The 21388-nt window shown below is 38.6% G+C and overlaps 1 protein-coding gene across 1 annotated transcript in view; it reads right to left on the reverse strand.

Annotated features, from left to right (window-relative positions):
* Positions 1-21388, reverse strand: part of LOC136857948 (cadherin-AgCad1) — a 452227-nt gene that overhangs the window by 340929 nt on the left and 89910 nt on the right. The window contains exons 5-6 of the mRNA XM_067137073.2: positions 7685-7765; positions 2452-2580 (exon numbers count right to left, since the gene is read on the reverse strand). Coding sequence (XP_066993174.2) covers positions 2452-2580; positions 7685-7765 — 210 coding nt within the window. The remainder of the gene's footprint in view (positions 1-2451; positions 2581-7684; positions 7766-21388) is intronic.

Genomic DNA, 21388 nt, shown 5'->3' on the forward strand with positions numbered 1-21388 from the left:
TGTTCCTCTTGTCTCAGATGCTTCAGTACCCACAAAATGCCCTGTGTATCGTCCTATTTGTTAGGAAGAAGGTTGCACTTGACAAGGATTATTTCACAAAGCTTTTCCCACTCATCCTCATCCTAATCATCGTCACAAACATCCAGATCCAGAGACGAGCCAACATGGGTGTATGATGTCATTGAGCTTGCAGGGTCATTCATAAACAAATTAGAAACTTTCTGCTAAGTTAGAAGCTGGTAAAGAGAGACAGTCCCAACTGGGGACCAATCACTCAAAAGATCTACAAGTTGAAGTACTTGGGTGCAGTTTTCAAAGAGCAAGCAACATGTGAAACATACACTATGTGATCAAAAGTATCCGGACACCTGGCTGAACATGACGTACAAGTTCATGGCGCCCTCCATTGGTAATGCTGGAATTCAATATGGTGTTGGCCCACCCTTAGCTTTGATGACAGCAACCACTCTCGCAGGCATACGTTCAATCAGGTGCTGGAAGGTTGCTTGGGGAATGACAGAGCATTCTTCACGGAGTGCTGCACTGAGGAGAGGTAGCGATGTCAGTCGTGAGGCCTGGCACGAAGTCGGCGGTCCAAAACATCCTAAAGGTGTTCTATAGGATTCAGGTCAGGACTCTGTGCAGGCCAGTCCATTACAGGGATGCTTTTGTCAGGTAACCACTCCACCACAGGCTGTGCATTATGAACAGGTGCTCGATCGTGTTGAAAGATGCAATCGCCATCCCCGAAGTGCTCTTCAACAGTGGGAAGCAAGAGGTGCTTAAAACATCAATGTAGGCCTGTGCTGTGATAGTGCCATGCTAAACAACAAGGAGTGCAAGCCCCCTCCATGAAAAGCACGACCACACCATAACACCACCGCCTCCGAATTTTACTGTTCCCACTGTCGGCAGCCCTGAAGATGGTTTCCTGTGGTTTCCCATTTTCACACCAGGCAAATGCTGGGGCTGTACCTTAATTAAGGCCATGGCCACATCCTTCCCATTCCTAGGCCTTTCCTATCCCATCATCACCATAAGAACTATCTGTGTTGGAGCGACGTAAAGCAAATAGCAAAAAAAACTGTATGGTTGGCACTACACAAGCTGGCAAATTACGTTCACTGGGCATTCGCCATACCCACACCCTGCCATCAGATTGTCACATTGTGTACCATCATTCGTCACTCCACACAACGTTTTTCCACTGTTCAATCATCCAATGTTTATGCTCCTTACACCAAGCAAGGCGTCGTTTGGCATTGACCTGCATGATGTGAAATCCAAGTTTTCTCACCTCCCGCCGAACTGTCATAGTACTTGGAGTGGATCCTGATGCAGTTTGGAATTCCTGTGTGATGGTCTCGATAGATGCCTGCCTATTACACTTGACGACCCTCGTCAACAGTCGGTGGTCTCTGTCAGTCAACAGACAAGGTCGGCCTGTACGCTTTCATGCTGTACATGTCCCTTCACATTTCTACTTCACTATCACATCAGAAACAGTGGACCTAGGGATGTTCAGCAGTGTGGAAATCTTGCATACAGACTTCTGACAGAAGTGACACCCAATCACCTGACCACGTTTGAAGTCAGCGAGTTCCGCTTAGTGCCCCATTCTGCTCTCTCATGATGTCTAATGACTACTGAGGTCGCTGATATGGAATACCTGGCAGTAGGTGGCAGCACAATGCACCTAAGATGAAAAACGTATGTTTTGGGGGGTGTCCGGATACTTTTGATCATGTAGTGAATATAAAGGAAAGGATCCAAGCCAACAATTTCCATTACTACAGGCTCAATCAACTTCTCAAATCACATCACACATTCTGTTTAGACCATTCAGACCTAAGCTATAGGTACATGTCAATCTTGACTGCTATGTTGTACAGATGACAAACCTGAAGAGTCTATAAACAGGATTAGAGCTTTGAAAGGAAAGTCTAGCAAAAGATTTTTGATTCAGTAAAGGATGAGTTTACAAGAAAGTGGTGAACTAAGTAAAGTAACTGTGCAAAGATCCAAACATTATAAGCCACATTGGATGTAAATACCTTGCATGAGGAGGGCAAGGTATATGACTGAATATTCACAAGACAGCCTATGAAGCTCATCTATTTTATCCGTGATCGAAAGAGCCCACTGGACAGATGGAGTGATGTTGTATGCAAAAAAACCTAAGGCAGATCAGTATTGGGATTGATTGGCAGGAAAGAACAAGGAACAGTTTATGGTGGAGAAAATGTGCCTTGTAGCTGCATTGGGTCCACTGGACCTGACTAAAATATGATGGGTATGATGATCATGATTCATATAAAGCCCAGCAATGTAATTTTATTACTATGTAGGAAAATCTAAATATCACTTAAAAATGCCATAAGTCACTGTCCACTGAATGACTTCCAAGAAAATATATTTAAAAGAATACACATAAATCTTGAGATTACAAACATTTGCAAGAATAGTTGTAGAGCGCACAGGAGTCGTTTCATAATCTAGCTTATTATCCACATTCAGAAGGAACTCAGCTGACTTCTCATCTTTTGAGGTACTTATTTTGTTGAGGGAAAACCCTGAGGTCTGTAAAGCAAGAATTCAAACATAATTAGTGATTACTCATTCATCCATTTTCATATACATTTGATTACAATAAAACAAAACAGTATAATAAAACAAGTTATTTATCTGCACAAATCTATAAATTACCAAAAACAAATTTCTTTCAAACTGAAATTTAATAAGGCATGTAATAATGTCCAGTCCTTACTAAAATAAGTTGTACCCAGAACAAACAACACAAGAATGGTGAAAGTGAATGTGTAGTACTGTCTGTCACTATGACAGCTGAATATATTGATTTTAATTGCTTTCTAAGGAAGCTTGTGAGGTATTTCTAGATGTATCAATGGCTGATAGTGATGACAAAGCAGAAGTTGTTATGAGAAAGAAATTTTATGAAAGAAATTACCGTATTTACGCAAATAATCCCTGCCACCGGATAATCCCCACACCCTAACTTTAGGAAGGCTGATTCTGAAAAAAAAAAATGCCAACATTGATTCAAATAAAATCCGCACCCCAATTTCATGCCTCAATTTAAAAAAAAAAATATGCGGGTATTATTCACGTAAATACGGTATATATCAACGAATCTATTGGTATTTTCCTGACTCTCAATTATTATTTCCTCTTTGCTCAGTAGTTGTGGCTCTCTGCTTATACATGTTCTGTATATTTAGAGAGTGGCCAAACCATCTGCTACTTTACCTATGTAACATTCTACTGCAGTGCAATATAATCACTCATGCTGTGGTCAAGTCACCTAGTTTTTAATTCCAGTAGTTGGTGGAACTTTCAATAGGAGTAGAGCAGTGGTCTGTATTGTATCGACTATGTTGATAATTGGAATTTTTGTGCGGCTCCCTCTAGTGAGCTAGTGAACAGACGACTCGAAAACTAAGCTTAGTGGACAGGTGGGTATTACCCGCTATTACCATCATCATAACAAGCAACAGTTTCCCTTTTCCTGCTCCTGTCAGGCCAGGATGTTAATGACACCTTTCCATCTTCTTCTGTTCAACCACCATTACTGCTCCTCCACTATGTTCCAATCCAGGTTCCTTCTTATTAAGCTGTTCTTGTTCAAATCCAACCACCTTAGTCTGGGTCTACTTCTTGCTCTCCTTCCATCAATCTTAGCTTCCATCATCTGCTTTGGTATCCTTCCCTCTTCCATTATCTTAACATGTCTATACAATCTCTATTTATTTTCCTTCATTCTGTCAGAAAGCTTTCCCACTCTGATTTCCCTGCTGACATCATTTCTAACTTTGACTTTTCTTGTCTTTCCTGTCATACTTCTTCAAAATTTAATCTCAATGGCCTCAATTTCACTCTCCTGTCCATGTGTCAGAGTCCTGGTCTCACCAAGCTCGGTAGCTGCAGTCGCTTAAGTGCAGCCAGTATCCAGTATTCGGGAGATAGTAGGTTCGAACCCCACTGGCGGCAGCCCTGCAAATGGTTTTCCGTGGTTTCCCATTTTCACACCAGGCAAATACTGGGGCTGCACCTTAATTAAGGCCATGGCCGCTTCCTTCCCACTCCTAGCCCTTTCCTGTACCATCATCGCCATAAGACCTATCTGTGTCGGTGCAACATAAAGCAACTAGCAAAAAAAAAAAAAAAAGGCCTGGTCTCTGCTACATATGGCGTTTAGAACAATAATACAACACCTCTTTATACTTCCTTGGTACTTCTTCCAGATCAAGTTCCTCACAATCTAGCAGTTATCCACCAATCAGTGTAAAATCTTGCTTACTTTCAGCTCCTCTGGAACATTCTGGAATCCCTTTCAGATGGCAACACTGATACCTCTCAAAATCTCGTAATCATAAAACTGACTCGCTGTTATTAAAAATATGGTAGGCAAGTGATGTGACTTCATTACATTGTTCAGATGTTATAATACATTTCTCTGCTGCATTAGTGTCATTGTATTGGCAGTGAAATTCCCATAAAAGAAAAAGGAAGTAAAATTCAACTCATCATCATAATCATAGAACCCCTCCAAGATGCCGGGTAAGGTGGTGTTCAACAAGCCTTTGCCATCGTTGTCTGCACAGAAATGCCTTCTCTCTCACCACTGACTCCCAGTTCCCTCCTCTCCTCAACACATCTTCTCTCAGTTGGTGTAGCCATCTCTTCTTAGGTCTGCCCACTGGTCTTCTTCCTTCAACCCTTCTTTCTAGGCATGCATGTAGTATTCTTGTGCCAGGCATTTGCTTTATATGTCCATACCATGTTAGTCTCAAAGTCCTTAGCTTCTATTCTATTGAGTCCACTTTCAGTTCCATTCTGATGTCATTATTCCTTACATGGTCCTTGCATGATTGTTGGAGGGTAGTTCACAAAAACTTAATTTCACCTGCTTGCAATTTACTACCTTCTCTCTCTTTCAGTGTATGTGAGAATGGGCGCCAAGTATAATTTATACAGAGTCATCTTGGTTCTCATGGGCACTTTGTTATCCCAAAGTTATGATATTGTAGAAGTTGAAACTGCTAGACACTCTGTTTACTATTTCTTTATCTGCAGTACCCCTGCCGGAAATCATACTCCCGAGGTATTTGAATACCTGTTAACATCAAACGTTTTCACCTTCAGGCTTTGTGTGGCAGCCAGTATCTTTCCTACTCATTTTCAGTGCAACAGTTTTTGTTATGCTAACTTTCATCTGATACTGTTTGAACTTAGCTAACCATTCATCCAGCCTTGTTTTTACTCTCCCTCTCTTGCTCTCCAAATGGCTCCAATGTGTGTAGTTCTCCATCTCGTTCTATTTTCAGTATTTTAAGAATACTGTCCATGACAGTAATGAATAGCAATGGTCAGAGTGTGCTCCCTTGTTGGACACCCTGTGTGGTATAAAACAATTTTGAACGGCCATCCTCAACACGCACGTAGCTGCTAGTTGTGATATAGCATCTGGACCTTGCCTATGAGATATTCAGGCACTCCCAGTTCCCTGAGGCACTTCCATATGACTAGGCTAGGCACCCTATCGTATGCCTTTTCTAGGTCTAAGAATACTACAATTAGGTCTCTCCAAGTGCTGTTCCATTAACATCATTAGGGTGAAGAACAGGTCTGTTGTTCTTCTATTGGTTCTAACTCCATGCTATTCTTCTTCCAGGACAGGTTCTATCACTGTTCACAATCCAGTTGCAATATCAGACCATGGGAGAGAAGTGTGATATTCCTATTGTTGGTACACTTTCTTCTGCATCCTTTTCTAAATTAAAGGATAATAATACCTTTTTCCTGTCCTCTGGAACCTAATTTTCACACTATATTGCTCTCAAAGTTCTGTATAGACACTGCACTCCAGCTATACCTTCTTTTTCAGTCATGTCAGCAGCAACTTCATCGATCCCAGCTGACTTACTACTTTTCATCCTTTTTAGAGCACTTTTCACCTCAAGCCAAGTAATTGGAACATCATTTGTATTCAACCTTTCTTTCACCTCGTCATCAGTTTCTCCCTCACCTCTTCAGCAGCCTTCAGTAGTTTCTCCCTCCTTCGGGAGTGTATCGAAATAGGTCTTCATTGCATTTCTAATTTCTTGTTCACTCCTGACTACATTTCCATTTGCTGCTTCTAGTGCTGTGATGTCCTCTCTGCTAGATGTCTTGCTCTTAACCAGGCTGGACAGCATCTTCATGTTTCCTTTACTATCTTCATGTAGTTTTTGGGTAAATTCACCCCAGTACTTCTCCTGCTCTTCTCTCACAATCATTTTCACTTCTAATTTCCTATTTTGGTATTCTTGGTCTAGCTTTTGTAATTTCTCATCTCTTAGTTGACTGTCATCACTATTTCTAGCTTTTTCAACATCCCTCACTTTCTTGACATTATTTCATTTTTCTATTGCCTCTTTTACTCTGTAATTCCATCAGGATGTCCTTTCATTCAATTATTCAACTGTATTGGCTAATTATATAAAAATTAACATTCAATCAGCTAATTAATACTTCATTGTAGTAAACATAATGCAATTTTAGACTAAACTAAAAGATGTGAATGAATGTAATAGTCCTTCGATTTCCTATTCTTAATTTATAAGATTTTTAAAGACATTAATTTGAATAGCTTATACACTGTTTTGTACATGATAATTGAACTACGTCAGTATACAGACTGTGTTAACATTGAATTTATTATAATGTTGATTCAAAGAATCTAACAAACGGAAGAAACACGTAAAATGGTGAAAGTTGTATGCATAAGTAATAAACATTATTAGAGATTGGTTGATTAAATGTTAATTTTTACTTAAGTAGAACTATATAAGTACCTACATAATACAGTACCATGTATTCTTGGCAAAAATCATTAAAAATGTTCTTTTCTTAAGGGATAATTTTTCTTTAATTTTTAATATTACAACTAGGCTAGTCTAGATTAAGCTGTTTAAAGCTGGTAAATTGTACCTTACATCATACCCATATCACTTTATTTTGAAATTGTTCCATAATAATAAAAAGTTCTTTACTTTCATATTATCTTTTAACATTCTCCATGAAGATCAATTGTAAATTGTGCATCATATATTTCATTGATGAGTGTTTGTCTTTCCTTCAGAAAACTATTATGGAAGTCCATTTAGATTACATTTTGTAATTAACATGGCATTTGCAGTTTTAACTGAAAGTTGATTCTTCTAACCAGATCAAACTAAACTGATCTCTCTCTCATGATCTTTTTGCCACTTGGGGGTAAAATCGTGAAAACCTTTCCTACTGATTATTAAAATACATTTGCAAAGAAGATAATGCAGGTTAGGAATTTAAGAAAATTTTAAAATAAGGTTAAAAACTATAAGAGAAACAGAATGTTATTTTTTGCCATCTCAAGCACACTTTTCTCGGAAAAGGGGTAGGAGAGTGAAAATAGGGATGATCCCGTTAAAAGTATGTCTGGTCCCCTGAGCTAGACACACCTATTGCAATGGACTGATAACAAAGGTAGTGTTTCTGAGAAAATAAAAGGGCAGTAAATACACTTTTAGCATTAAAACTCTGGTTAAATTTGAAACTGAGTCTGGGTGCTCCAGAGATCCTATATAAATGTTGTAAAGTGGGATTTTAAAGAATGGAAAAGAACAATGAAACCACACATACTTACTTTAGAACTTGCAGTTACATCAGTCAATCCATCCATATCAGTCACCTTTATTTTACAATCAGAAGGTCCTGTATAGTCTTCCTGAAACAAGTAATTCAATATAATTTCAAAATACTTAAGATACTGGGATGCTGTGTAGGAGTGATACTGACTAGAGGATAATTGGAGATTTAAATGAGACTATGGAATGGGTATGTGGAAAACTGAAAGTTAGATTTGTATATCCTAATGTGTGGGTAGAAGATAGGGATCTACGATCAGATGGCCTTCAGTTGAACTGCAGTGATACATATACTGTAAGTTAGGAAGTTTATTTATAAGAGTTGTAGGGAGGTACATTCAGGGAAACAGGGTGGTCTAAGGAGCAGTGATAAGGGTAAAGGGATCTGGACGTCAAGTACGGATGACATAAAAATGTTAGTGCTGACCTGTAGAAGCAATAGAAGGGAATAGAAATAAGAAATTTAATAAATATATTGTAATAGGTGTTCAATCCTGGTTGAGAAATTATATAATGGATGCAGAAATTTTCTCACATAACTTGAGTGTTTATTGTAGAGACAGGATAGGAATGGTAGAAGAGGGAGTATTCATTCTGGGGAAAAAAGAATTTGTAAGCTATAAAAAGTTAAAGGTGACAAACATGAAATTCTAAATGTAAGGCTCATTTCTAAGGCAACTTGATGTTTTTTGACTGTACAGACCTGGAAAGGATGTGATGCAGATGTTGATTCAGAATTATTTGATAAGATAATCAGCTATGTGGGAAACAATATGGAAAGGAACATGATTGTACAAGGTGATCTCAATTTACCGAATGTCAATTGGGAAGGTAATGCGAATGATAGGAAGCATGACCAACAAATGACAAATAAGTTAATCTGAGAAGGACAACTTAATCAGAAAGTGATGGAACCAATTAGAGGGAAGAATATTCTGGATGTGGTGCTAGTAAAACCAAATGAGCTCTATAGAGAAACGGAATTAATGGATGGTATTAGTGATCACAAAGCTGTTTTTGTTGAAGTAAAATATGACAGAAAGTAGATCAAAAATGTAGGACTGTTAGGTAGTACCATATGGCTGATAAGTAGGGTTCAGAAGTTCATGCAATTGCATGTTTTTTCTTAGGGGTTAAAAATGTATGCTTATACATTATGTGCACGAGTTATGGAATTTTCAATCATTTGAACATGCTTTTATGGTGCATATAATTGAACATTTTAGTGATTTTGATAAATACATCATATTTTTATATTTTAGCACCTATATGGCATATTTTAATCAGTTTAATGGTTTTTACAGTATTTTTAATCAGCTATTTTCATGTGGTTGATGTCGGCAGTAATGTTGCACATGATGATGCAACTTGTCATGTGGTGAGGAGTTATGATGTCACGCAGTGAATCCCCTGTTTCATCATCTACCCTCACGTTTTGTGCTTAGCAGTCGACTGGCTGTCCATTGAGTCGTGTAATGGTGTTGTGAACTGGTTGTGACCAAACTATGTTTCACGTATAAAGTGTCAATTAAAAAGTTCTTTAAATGCTGTAAATAAGATCAATTTTGAGTTGTAGATTAACTAATTTACAGAAGGTGTTTTCAGGTGACTTAATATTTACAGATAATAGCGTACTGTTCTGTGGAGCATGTGAGAAAACTATAGGGAATGAGAAAAGATTTCAAATAGTTCAACACATAAACACAGCAAAACATAAGGAGAATTTAACTAGCAAACTCGGAAATAAGGAGACTGTTCAAAAAGTAGGAAGTAGGATTAATGAATTTTCTTACGACTTGTGCCAAGCATGTTTAGCTGCTGATATTCCCTTGTATAAAATTAATAGCCCCACATTAAAAAATTTTCTTGCCAAATACACTCGACAACATGTGCCTGAAGCAAGTACATTGTGTAAGACTTATGTAGGACGTTTTACAATAACGTATTGTCAAATTTACAAGTTGAATTAGCGGATCAGTTTGTGTGGTTGTCTGTTGATGAAACCACTGATTCTGAGGGCTGATTTATTACTAATGTAATTGTGGGTGCCTTAAATAAGGAACAAAAGATGATACCATATCTTCTTAATGTGTGTGAATTGCCAGCCACTAACAATGTAACTGTAACGTAGTATGTGTTGGACTCATAGAAATTATTATGGCCATTTGGAATCAAATACGACCGGCTACTTTTATTTGTTACCGATCCAGGTACTTATATGTTAAAATCTGGATAAACACTGAAAGGCATTTTTCCTAACTTAATTCATATAACTTGTTTAGCACATGCTCTTAATCGCATTGCTGAGACAATATGCAATTCTTTCCCATTGGTAGATCGATTTGCCTCTTTCTGTGGAGCAGTTATCATCATTTAAATATGCCCCAATAACATCTTGTGATGTGGAAAGAAGTTTTTCATGTTACAAAAGTGTTTTGCTAGACAAGAGATGATGTTTTTCAGTTGAAAATTTGTGCAACGTGATGGTTGTGAACTGCAATTCATCACTCAGCATTGACAGCGGGACCATTTCTGCTTCAACCTTCAACGAATAAATATAAGTTTATTATTATCAATACTAACCTGACTTGTCTACTGCCATTTTTTCATTTTAATAGTGCATATTTATTGGCATATTTTCAAGTTTTTAAGAGCATATTTGCATGCATATTTCGGTTTTTTAGGGCATGAACTTCTGAGCCTTACTGATAAGACAGGCATGAGCGAGATTTTAAAAAATAATTATGATTGGTTGAAAACAATAAATAAAAATATAAACAGACTATGGGATGGGTTTAAAGCAATTGTTGAGGAATGTGAAAATAGGTATGTACCTTTAAAAGTGATAAGGAATGGTAAAGACGCACTATATTACAACAGAGAAAGGGATAAAGAAGGAGGTACAGGTTGGAAAGGAGTTAGAAATGGTTGTTGAAGTAAGGAGAAATTGAAGAAACTTGCTAGGAAATTGAATCTATTGAAGAATACAGCTAAAGATAACATGATGGCAAGCATAATTGGCAGTCATAAAAATTTTAGTTGTAAAATGGAATGTCTGTTATTGGACATTATAAATTTTCCAACTAACTCATTGCTGGTTGCCAGTGTTTCACCCCAGTGTGCTAAGTTGGGCTCATCATTTGGTAAATAGCACACCCACCAAGATGCATGGCTAGTGCATACCATGGAGGCCACTGCGTAAGCTACTTGGAGCCACCATCAGTGCCAATGCACTATGAGAGACTTCATCTCATTTTCAAAAATTGATGCCTGCCTGGCCATCAGATGATAAAGATGTTGATTCCCATTCAACCAAGAATGACTTAGCTGGAAAATTTATAATGTCCAATTACGGACCAACTACATTGGTATTATAAATTTACTCATTCGGAACAAATATTTTAGATTCCCTATAGGAATCAACATCTTTATCATAAAATGGAAGGGTATGTATAAGTACATTAAGGCAGAAACAGGTTCCAAGGAGGACATTCCAGGAATCATTGATGAACAGCGGGAGTGTTTATGTGAGGATCTACAGAAGGCAATATTCCGTCAGCAGTATGTAAAGATAGATAAGGCAACTAATACGAATAAAGTAATGAAATTTACCTATGATAACAAATACTGTACATTCATAATAAGACACATAAGTTGAAAACTAGAAAAGCAGCTGGAATTGATAAGATTTCTGGGGATTTACTAAAGACAATGGGTTGGGATATAGTACCATATCTGAAGTACTTATTTTATTATTATTTTCATGAAGGAGCTATATCAAATGAATGGAGAATTGCAATAGCAGCCCCTATGTATAAAGGGAAGGGTAATAGACATAAAGCTGAAAATTACAGGCCAGTTAGTTTGACATGCTTTGCATGTAAGCTTTTGGAAACCATTCTTTCTAATTATATTAGTCATGTTTGCAAAATTAATAACTGGTTTGATAGAAGGTGGTTTGGGTTTATCTCAAGAAACAAATTTCATAATAAGTCGATATTGTCAGCCTCAATGAGAAATAAGGTCTTAATGATTGAGTACAGTACAATACAGTACGATATTAATTTTTTTCTTACTTTATTTTAAGAAAAGGGGACATGTATCATCTCTTCTATCGTGAGACATCTTCAGCCTAAGTTATTATGGTAAAAACACATGATAATCTTAATTCTAAAAAGCAATGACATATAATAAAATGTTGAAGAGTCAAGGTGACTCAATCTGTCACATGTAAACACAGATTTTTTTTAAAATACCGTTCATGTATGTCTTAAGACTAATTATTGAATGATAAAAGTTCCATAGAAATTTTAATGTACAAAATGAAATTAAAAAGATCATATAGCATGCTAAAATTGTACAAGTCCCTTACCTTTTTCTTTTTTCTTCTTAGATCTTTCAAATAATATATGGATTGCACGAATTGTCCAGGCACATTATTCAACATTGAGTTATTCCACCTAAAAACAAGCCCTGTTTGATCAGATATACACATACTCAAGGCTTCCGACATGAGACCACATTGGTTTATTTCAAGTTTGAGCTCCGATTTTAGCACGCTATGATCATCTGTTTAATTTCATTTTGTACATTAAAACTCTATGGGACTTTTATCATTCAATAATTGGTCTTAAGACATACATGAACTGTGTTTTTTTTAAATCTGTGTTTACATGTGACATATTGAGTCACCTTGACTCTTCAACATTTTATCATATGTCATTGTCTTTTAGTATTAAGACTCTTATGTGCCAGCACCATGGTAGCTCCTTTCGGTACTTCCAGGAAGGGGCTGGTGACTCAGACAACCTGGAATCTCCCAGCCGGCTTGTAGGGTGGGACCGGCCTTTCCTTGTATTGTTCTCGTCGGCCGGCTTACCCGTGAGTTCTTTGGAGATTCAACGGGAATGTTCTGCCTGTAGTGACATCGTGAAATTTCTGGCTCAAATCATGCTAGCCATAAAATGGGAGGCTAGCCATGGACAGGCAGTCAGAGTTGGACTCTGTGTGGGTGTCAGTGTGACACTCAGTGAGTTGGGGTTCGTTGGCTGGGCTGAGGGCAATAGAGGTGCTAGCTTTTCGCCAGTGTCCCACCAAGGTCTGAACGAGGTGCTGTTGTTGTGGTGTCGGAGAGACCAGTGAATGTGTAACTGGAGGCAACAGAATGGTAGGCTGTACTGTGTGTTCGTGTAATTCTGTGAACAGAGAATTGTCGCGAGCCAGCGAGGAAACATGCTATCCTGACTACGAGAATAAATAGACCTGTGTTTATGTTTGCCATTATGAGTATCATCCTGCTGTTGAATACTGTTGAGCTGTTTGGTTGTCTACTGGATGGGACTATGTGAAGTACATCTGTGGAGCCGAACCAACGAACAGTCGTCATGTGTTGTATAGCCAGTGGCACTGTGTTCAAATTCAGCTGTCTATGCACAGCGGCTGTAGGAGGTGATTGGACTTTGGGAAAGTGAAAGTAAGGATTAGCATCCCACGTAAAGAAATGGGCTGGACCCTTGCTGCACCATTAGGTAGAGAGATTTGTAAATAGACTAGTAATTAGTATGGCCATTCATAACTGCTTAGAATTGCTTGTGTTTAAATATGTGTGTGTGCATTTATTAGGTCATTCTGAAATAAATTAGAGTAATGAAACAGATGGAGTTTTATTTGTAACAAGATTATCAGGTGTTTTTATCATAATAGCTTAAGCTGAAGATGTCTCACAATAGAAGAAACGAAACATGTCCCTTTTCTTAAAATAATGTAAGAAAGAATATTGTACTGTATTGTAAAGGTAGAGTCACTCAACCGTTAAGATCTTATTTCATTTCGGGTTTAGGAAAGGTTAATCCACTGAAGCTCAAGTTGTAGGATTCCAGCAAGATATAGCACATATCTTGGATTCAGGAGATCTAATGGATTGTATCACAATTTGATGGGAGACTACTGAAAAAAAAATGAGTGTAATTGTACTAGACAAATGAGTGACTGAATAAGTGGCTATGTTTCTAGAAAATAGATCTCAGAAAATTAGAGTAGGCAAAGCTTTATCTGACCCTGTGATAACTAAGAGGGGAATTCCTCAAAGTAGTATTATTGGACCTTTATATTTTCTACATATATAAATGATATGAGTAAAGAAGTGGAATCAGAGACAAGGATTTTTGCAGATGATGTTATTCTGTATAGATTGTGAGCAACTACAAAATGACCTTGATAATGTGACATGGACAGTAGTCAATGGTACGATGATAAACAGTATTAATAAAAGTCAGATTGTGAGTTTCAATAATAGGAAAAGTCCTCTCAGTATTAATTACAGCATTAATGGAGGTGAAAGTTCTTTATGAGAATCATTGTAAGTATCTAGGTGTTAGTACCAGGTGGTTCATGCGTCCATGAACGTACGATTTGTTGGCAATTTTCATTATTTTCGGTACCTCTCCTATTTGTCTGAATTTATGTTATATGTTGTTCTTACCTTAATTGTTTCGGTTTGGTAATCTTTCGTTGATTTAATATAAGTTCCCTTCAATGTGCAATCATGTCACAGGTTGGATGAAAACTGTTTGCCTATTTTCTTTCTTTTCTCCGCTGACTTACATAATTTTTTCTTGCTTGTTGATTGGTTGCATCACCTTGACAGGACTGTCTGCGTCACCGGCAACTTCATTTCTAATTGGTACTGAGAATGTATTCCTCCACGTCTTTCTACTTTTTCATTGGTCATTTTTGTTATTTGCCCTTGCCTTTGTTATATTATTAATTAATTGGAAATTATTAATATTCTTTCTGGACTTCCTTTCTTTCACCATTTTGTATTTTTTTGTCTAGATTTTTATGTACTGTTGTGTAATTATTTCCGTTAGTCTTACAGCACTATTTTACATCATATCTGGAACCTTCCACAGTGCTATTTAAGGACTGCCTCAATCAAGTTCTACAGGGTGCAGCCCTCACTTTCAACAACGATTTCACCGTAATTGCTGCTCCACGGCAGCTTGAATGCTGCCTTATCGTCCAGGCCAAAACTTTGCTGTACGCACTGAAGGCAGCATTTTGAGCACATGTATCTCGCTTCACCTTGTTCGAGGCCATTGACCCGGGCCTTGCTTGCTTGTTAAAACTGCGGCATGTCAAGTCGAGTGCTACTTCGACACTCCTGCAGCTGGCTTGGCCGGCTTTTCTATTTTTCTACGGAATTGTATTAATGGCAGCCTGCACTTTGTATTTTGCACAAAGCTGTTCACCAAATTTATGAATATTTTATACTACTGTATGTTTTGGCAAGCCATCTCTAGTTCTGGAAGACAACTATTTTATGCCTTTGAAGATTTTCAATAGCACTGCAGTGCTGGACTATTTACTTGCTGGTCTCATATTTGGCAACCATTTCTTTTAATTATTATCTCCCTGGTGGAGGACTTAGTGCTGTAAAGTCTTGCTCAAACTTTGTAATCAAATTTAGAATCCTTGTTAATCTATTGGTCATAGAGACCACTTTTTTGTAATTTTAATAGCTTTAATATCTAGTCATGACTATTCAAGTTTAAAATCAGTTTGGCTTGGACCAGCCTTCAAACTTAATACATAACTATTTCAGATACTCTGAATTTTGTGTCAGCTTTCATAAGACAACAGTCTTATTTATATTTATTAACCTGCACATATCCGGTGGTCGTTTTGGCTCAAGGACATGTGTCCACTGTTTGATCTTAAAGCTTAGTTATTGTTAATGTTCAAAATCATTCAACCTATTTATTGTTATTTTTCTAATATTATAATAAATGTTGTGACTGCTCATCCCTTACTTTTCTCATTTCCTGTAAAACTTTGGAAACCTATTCTGGCCTTTTCTAGTTTTCTCCACCAGGTGCATCAAATATAAACTGGAATTTAAAATTAGCAGCTCTGGTAGTGAACGGAAATGGGTGGGGTTTTAGAGGATGTTGGTGGGAATGTTCTGAGGAAGGGTCTTGATGCGTCACACATAAAAAAAGGGCGACTGCTCACTTCAGTATGCCATGAGAGAGCAAGAGGTCACATGTCCATTGCGCAGTGCATCATCGTCAAGTTTTTGGCAAAAGAAGACACCAAAGCTTTGGAAATTTTGAGAAGGCTCTGTCTGTGCACAGTCTGGGGATGCAACACTTTCAAAGACCCAGGTGTATCAATGGCACAAACAATTTTTGGCAGCACAGAAAGAAGTGGGAAATGAGCCCCACCAAAGATGACCACAGACAAGCATCACCGCAGAAAACATTTGTGGTCTACGTGACTTTACTGAAGAAGTTTGACACATAAAAATTTCTGAAATTTATTCATTCACAGGAATAAACTTTGGAAGTGTTCAAGCCATCATTAATGATGAACTCAACCTTTGGAAATTGTCTGCCTTTTGGGTTCCTTTTTTTTCCCACCCAGGAGGAAAAAATTCTGCCAGGATGTTTGTTGGAGGCATCTGAATCGCTGCGAGGAAGAAGGATATAATTTTTTGTGTCGCATTGTGACTTCTGATGAAACTTGTGTTCATCATTACACCCCAGAGTAAAAACGAGCAAGGATGGAGGGGTGGGAACGAGGTGCAGCTGGGCCAGATAAAGCCAAAACATGCCTTTCTGTTGGAAAAGTGCTTGCAACTGTTGTTTTGGAACTTTGCGGGCATTTTGCTTGTGGATTTCCTGCATGAACAAAGGACAGTTAATGCAGCCTACTACTGCCATCTTTTGGTCGAGATAATAACTGCACATCGCAACAAACGTCTCTGGCAACCAATCCGAGATATTCTTCTTCTGCACGACAATGCAAGACCACATTCTGCTGTTGTAACATGGGAAAAACTGGAGGAAATGCATTGGACACCTCTGGAACACCCTACTTACAGGTTAGATGCTACCACTACCACTTGTTTGGACCACTGAAAGAAGAACAGGGAGGAAAGCAATTTCATGAAAATGCAGTGGTAGAGGAGTATGTGCGCAACTGGCAGTACACACATTCTACTTCTTTTCTCAAGGATGGCATCATAAAGTTCCCAATTTGGTGATAAAAATATGTGTCAAATTCGGAAGACTGTGTAAAAAATATGAGGTGCTTGTTGTGTATTTATTGTAGAGTCAATAAAATTGTAAAAATATAATTTTAGTTTATATTGATTCACCTAGTATAAGGAAAGATCTTCATTGGGATAATCATATAAATAGGATTATAAATAAAGGGTACAGATCTCTGCACATGATTATGAAGGTATTTAGGGGTTGTAGTAAGGATGTAAAAGAGAGGGCATATAAGTCTCTGGTAAGACCCCAACTAGAGTATGGTTTGAGTGTATGGGACCCTCACCAGGAATACTTGATTCAAAAACTGATTTCTGACAAAATAGTAGTGTTATGAAAATGTTGTAAATTTTGGACTGGGAAGATTTGGGAGAAAGGAGACGAGTTGCTCAACTAAATGGTATGTATAATCTATCACAAAATCAATTGAAACATATAGTTCCACCTTGTCAATTTGTTTTACAGTCTTTATATCATTGCTCTAAGTTCCATACATGGTTCAAGAACCTATATGCTCTCTTCTTCAGTGGCTGTTTGAGCTACCAGTTACCTCTAGGACTTGCTCACATCACTACCTTTTCTTGCCTAATAAATAAATTACAATTGTATATCACATGATTGAAATTTTTGCATCCTATGCCTAAGAACGAAGATGTCTAACCACCACCCATGATAAAAATACGGAGTGATTAAGATGCTAGCTGACCGTGCAAGGAAAATTTGTCACCCTCAGCACTTAAACGAGGAGCTCAGCCACCTCAGTATGGCCCTACTTGCTAACGGGTACAACCATAAGGATATCCAGCGAGCACTCCATCCCAGATGTCCCACAACCAAGGAGAAAGAAAAGGAGCAGCTGGCAGCTAAAGCCTTTCTGCCATATATTGAAAAGACAACTGACAGAATAGGGAGGCTACTGGAGTCACACAGGGTAAAAACCATATATAGGCCAACGAAGAAAATACAGGAACTACTAAGGTCTGCTAAAGGCAAGCACCATCTTCTCTCTACAACAGGTGTCTACAAATTCCCACACAGCTGTGGCCAGGTATACATAGGCACTACCAAACGCAGCATTGCCACACGACTGAAGGAGCATAACAGACACAGCTGGCTGGGACAAGCAGTAGGATCATCAAGTCACTCAACACTCACTGCTAGCAGGCCATGACATATAGTACAGCGACACCAAAGTACTGTGGACTACTGCATTGTACCACGCCTGGCTACAAAGGGAAGGCATTGAAATCCTGAAGCACACCAACAGCTTCAATCATAAGGAGGAATCTGAATGAGCAAAAAAAATACCTGGTTTCGAGTCCTGTAAACCTTAAATCCTGGAGACACGATAGCCACGGCAGATAAGAAAAATCAACAGGTGATCAGTTGCATGTCCCCACCAAAGCAGCTCAATGTAAATCAGGTTCCTTACTGCTTCAATCGTTAGCCGAAGAACAGCCAATCAGTGACCGCCCCTCTAGCATGGTAGACCAATAGGCAAACATTGAGCCGTAGCCTACACTATATAATGAGGTGGAATTGCAACGCACTCCATCCACTGTGGGCTTCGCTGCTACTGAAGTCGGTCGGAACATTTGATAATGCAAAATGCAGTCTTTAATGAAACGTCGGGACCATGACGTGCTCCTGGACCACGACCTACAAGCCCAGAAAACACTGACATGATTCGATAGAGTAAAAGATTCATCAGTCCTTGAGATAAAACGGAGTTGATCTTTCTAGGCTGTTGATTTTAAAGAGTGGAGAGAAAGCTTGGATTTTATTGTTCACTTGTGCTGTGTATCAGGCTGTGCATCTTGATCTGGTGTTAAGCCTCTCCAAAGCAGCACATCCCCACTGACTTAGGAGATTTATTGCATGGTGGGGAAGGCTTTGGCAATTTCGATTGGAATAAGACAGAAGAAGAAATGTCCACAAGGAGAATCCAGTTGAAATTCATTCCACCCACTGCTGCTTGGTGGGGTGAATGGTGGGAAAAGATCATTCAAATGGTGAAGAACTTGTTGAAGAGGACATTGGGGAGATGGGGAGAGTCTCTCTCAAATATGAAGAGGTCTTGACCATCCTATGCGACGTTGTGTCTGGGGTGAATTACAGATCTTTGATATACCTGTCTGAGGATCCAAGTGACTTGATAGCATTAATTCCAGTGATATTCCTGCAGGACAACTGTTCCATTGGAAAGTGGAGGCATATGTTTCCCCTAGTGCACCATCACTGTATTGTCCTACGTAGGAGGCTTGCAGTGGTGTCTCAACGACGCACTTGCACCAGCATCTTGGAAAGGTGTAGCATTCCAACTGATGAGCCCACTGCAATACTGGCGCGAAACACTGGTAATTTCATGATTGAAAAAGCCTAAAGAATTAATGAGCTTTGTTCCATTGGAGTTTCTGATCTTGATCGCCTTGACATGACCAACCTCAATAAACTAGCAAGGTACCTGCAGCATTTACAGGAGGAACTGAGATAAAGATTCCATGATGATTACCTGAGTCTTTTGGTCCAGCTGTCAGCTAAAAAAAGGGGTCAAAGGATGCTGAAGATTGGTGACATTGTGTTGGTAGGTTCTGATCAGAAGAAAAGACTTGAATGGCTAGTGGGAAAAGTAGTTGAGATGTTTCCTGGTAAATATGGTAACACTAGAGTGGTTAGAGTGCAAATTGCTGGGTGGGACATAATCAGACCCATCCAACGTTTGTACCTATTGGAGGTAAACTCACCACAAGGTACCCTCCTAGCAAAAAATGACAGAAATGCCTCATCGAAACCAGTGGAAAATGATGGGAATACTGAACAAGTGTGTGTAGTTTCTGCTGTTAAAGTAAGACTGACCCTACCAGTGAAAAATGAGAGGAATGCTGAACAGGAGTGTGTAGTTACTGCTACCAAGGATAGAGTGAAAATGAGGAGTGAACTTAAGGTGAACTCTCTGCATGTTATAGGACTTAAGTTCAGGAACAAGAAGTTCTTGTGTAGATGTAGTGTTTTAATATTATTTTGGTTTCTTCTTGTGCGTGTTAAACTGTGTTAAACTGTATAGATGTAGAGTTTTAAGATTATTTTGGTTTTACATGGAGAAAAACCAAAGGTGGGAGGTATGTCACATCCAGAGGCTAAATGGAAAGCATCCATCAGTTTGTGTTCCTTGTGTCAACATTTTTGTTATTCCTTGAAACTGTGTATATACGAGTTCTTTGATTGTATTTCATAATTTGAAAGTCTGTTGAATAATGTAGATTTATGTTCATCAGTTACCTTGTAACATTCGAGTCACGCATTTGTCTCGCTCTTGCGGTGCAGTGTGTCTCGAATCTGACGTTTCTAGAAGTTGACAACTTCTGACAGTTTACTGTTTGGTGTGTGTAGTGTAGTTCTTTCATGAATCAAGACAGTGGTGGAGATGAGGCTCCCAATCCAGCCCCGCATATAAATGTTGCGTGTGAAGAAATAGTAGAAACAGCATTAGATAATTATGTCAGTTAACTCTATTCAGAATACTTTTCTGTCGAATTCACACTCTAGTGATCAGTCTACCAGACTGCCTTCTAACCCCTCTAACAATGTTGCTAGTGTAACCTATTCACTAAACCATCCTGTACCGTATATCATCTTTGTTTTGGCACAAGGTTCCAGTAATATAGGAAACTTACTTTCCATGGCTCTTGGACACTTACTCTATGAAAGTTATTTTCATGTCAAATTGATTAAACCAAAAGGGCGTAACCGTATACAGGTGGCATTTAACTCTGCTCTTCAGGCAAATGCGTTCCTGAGGAATTCATTTCTCTCAATCCCCCCAATTACAGGCCTTTATTCCTCATTCTAACTTATATCGAGTTGGCATTATTCGTGGCGTAGATAAGGAGTTAACGGAATATGCCATACTTAGTCTCATTAAGAGTGATATTCCTGTAAAATCCATTCAACGTTTAAAGCACCATGCATTTCAAGATGGAGAGGTAGTTTACGTTCCAACTGGTTCTATTAAGATTGTTTTTTGAACTAAGACTTTGCCTAAATATGTCTCCATCTACCAGGTATACTTAGAGGTCACACCTTTTATTTTTTACCACAAAATATGCTCCAAATGTCAGAGGTATGGACATACACTCTGCAATTGTCAAGCTACATCCTTCAGATGCCGTAACTGTGCATTAAATCATAACACGGCTGACTGCCTTGAAAATGTTCAAAAGTGTTTACATTGTAACAGGGAACATTCAACTGATTCTGCGGAATGTGCCGCACACAAACAAGAGATAGAAACTAAGAAGCTTATGTGCCTTGAAAACATATCTTTTTCCGAAGCTTCTGCAAGGTTATATCCTACACACTTTAATGCCTATGGCAACCTACAACACTTTCCACCTCTTCCACAACAACATCATTCACCAGTAACTGAAATTCCCTGCAAGGGAAAATTCGCTCAAGTTATTGTAAATGAATCGCCTCCAATACCCCCACCAGGATATGAAAGGTCAGGTTATCTACAGTTAGTACACCCATCTTATTTACCCCAACAATCTAAGGTTCAATCCCAAATGTCCCCTGTATCCCCTGCACAGCCACTTCCTTCCACATCTCGGCAGGAGGTTCCTCTGCAACCCGCACAATATCCCATGC

This window comes from Anabrus simplex, chromosome 1, assembly GCF_040414725.1.
Source record: "Anabrus simplex isolate iqAnaSimp1 chromosome 1, ASM4041472v1, whole genome shotgun sequence".
In the NCBI taxonomy this organism is placed as follows: Eukaryota; Metazoa; Arthropoda; class Insecta; order Orthoptera; family Tettigoniidae; genus Anabrus; species Anabrus simplex.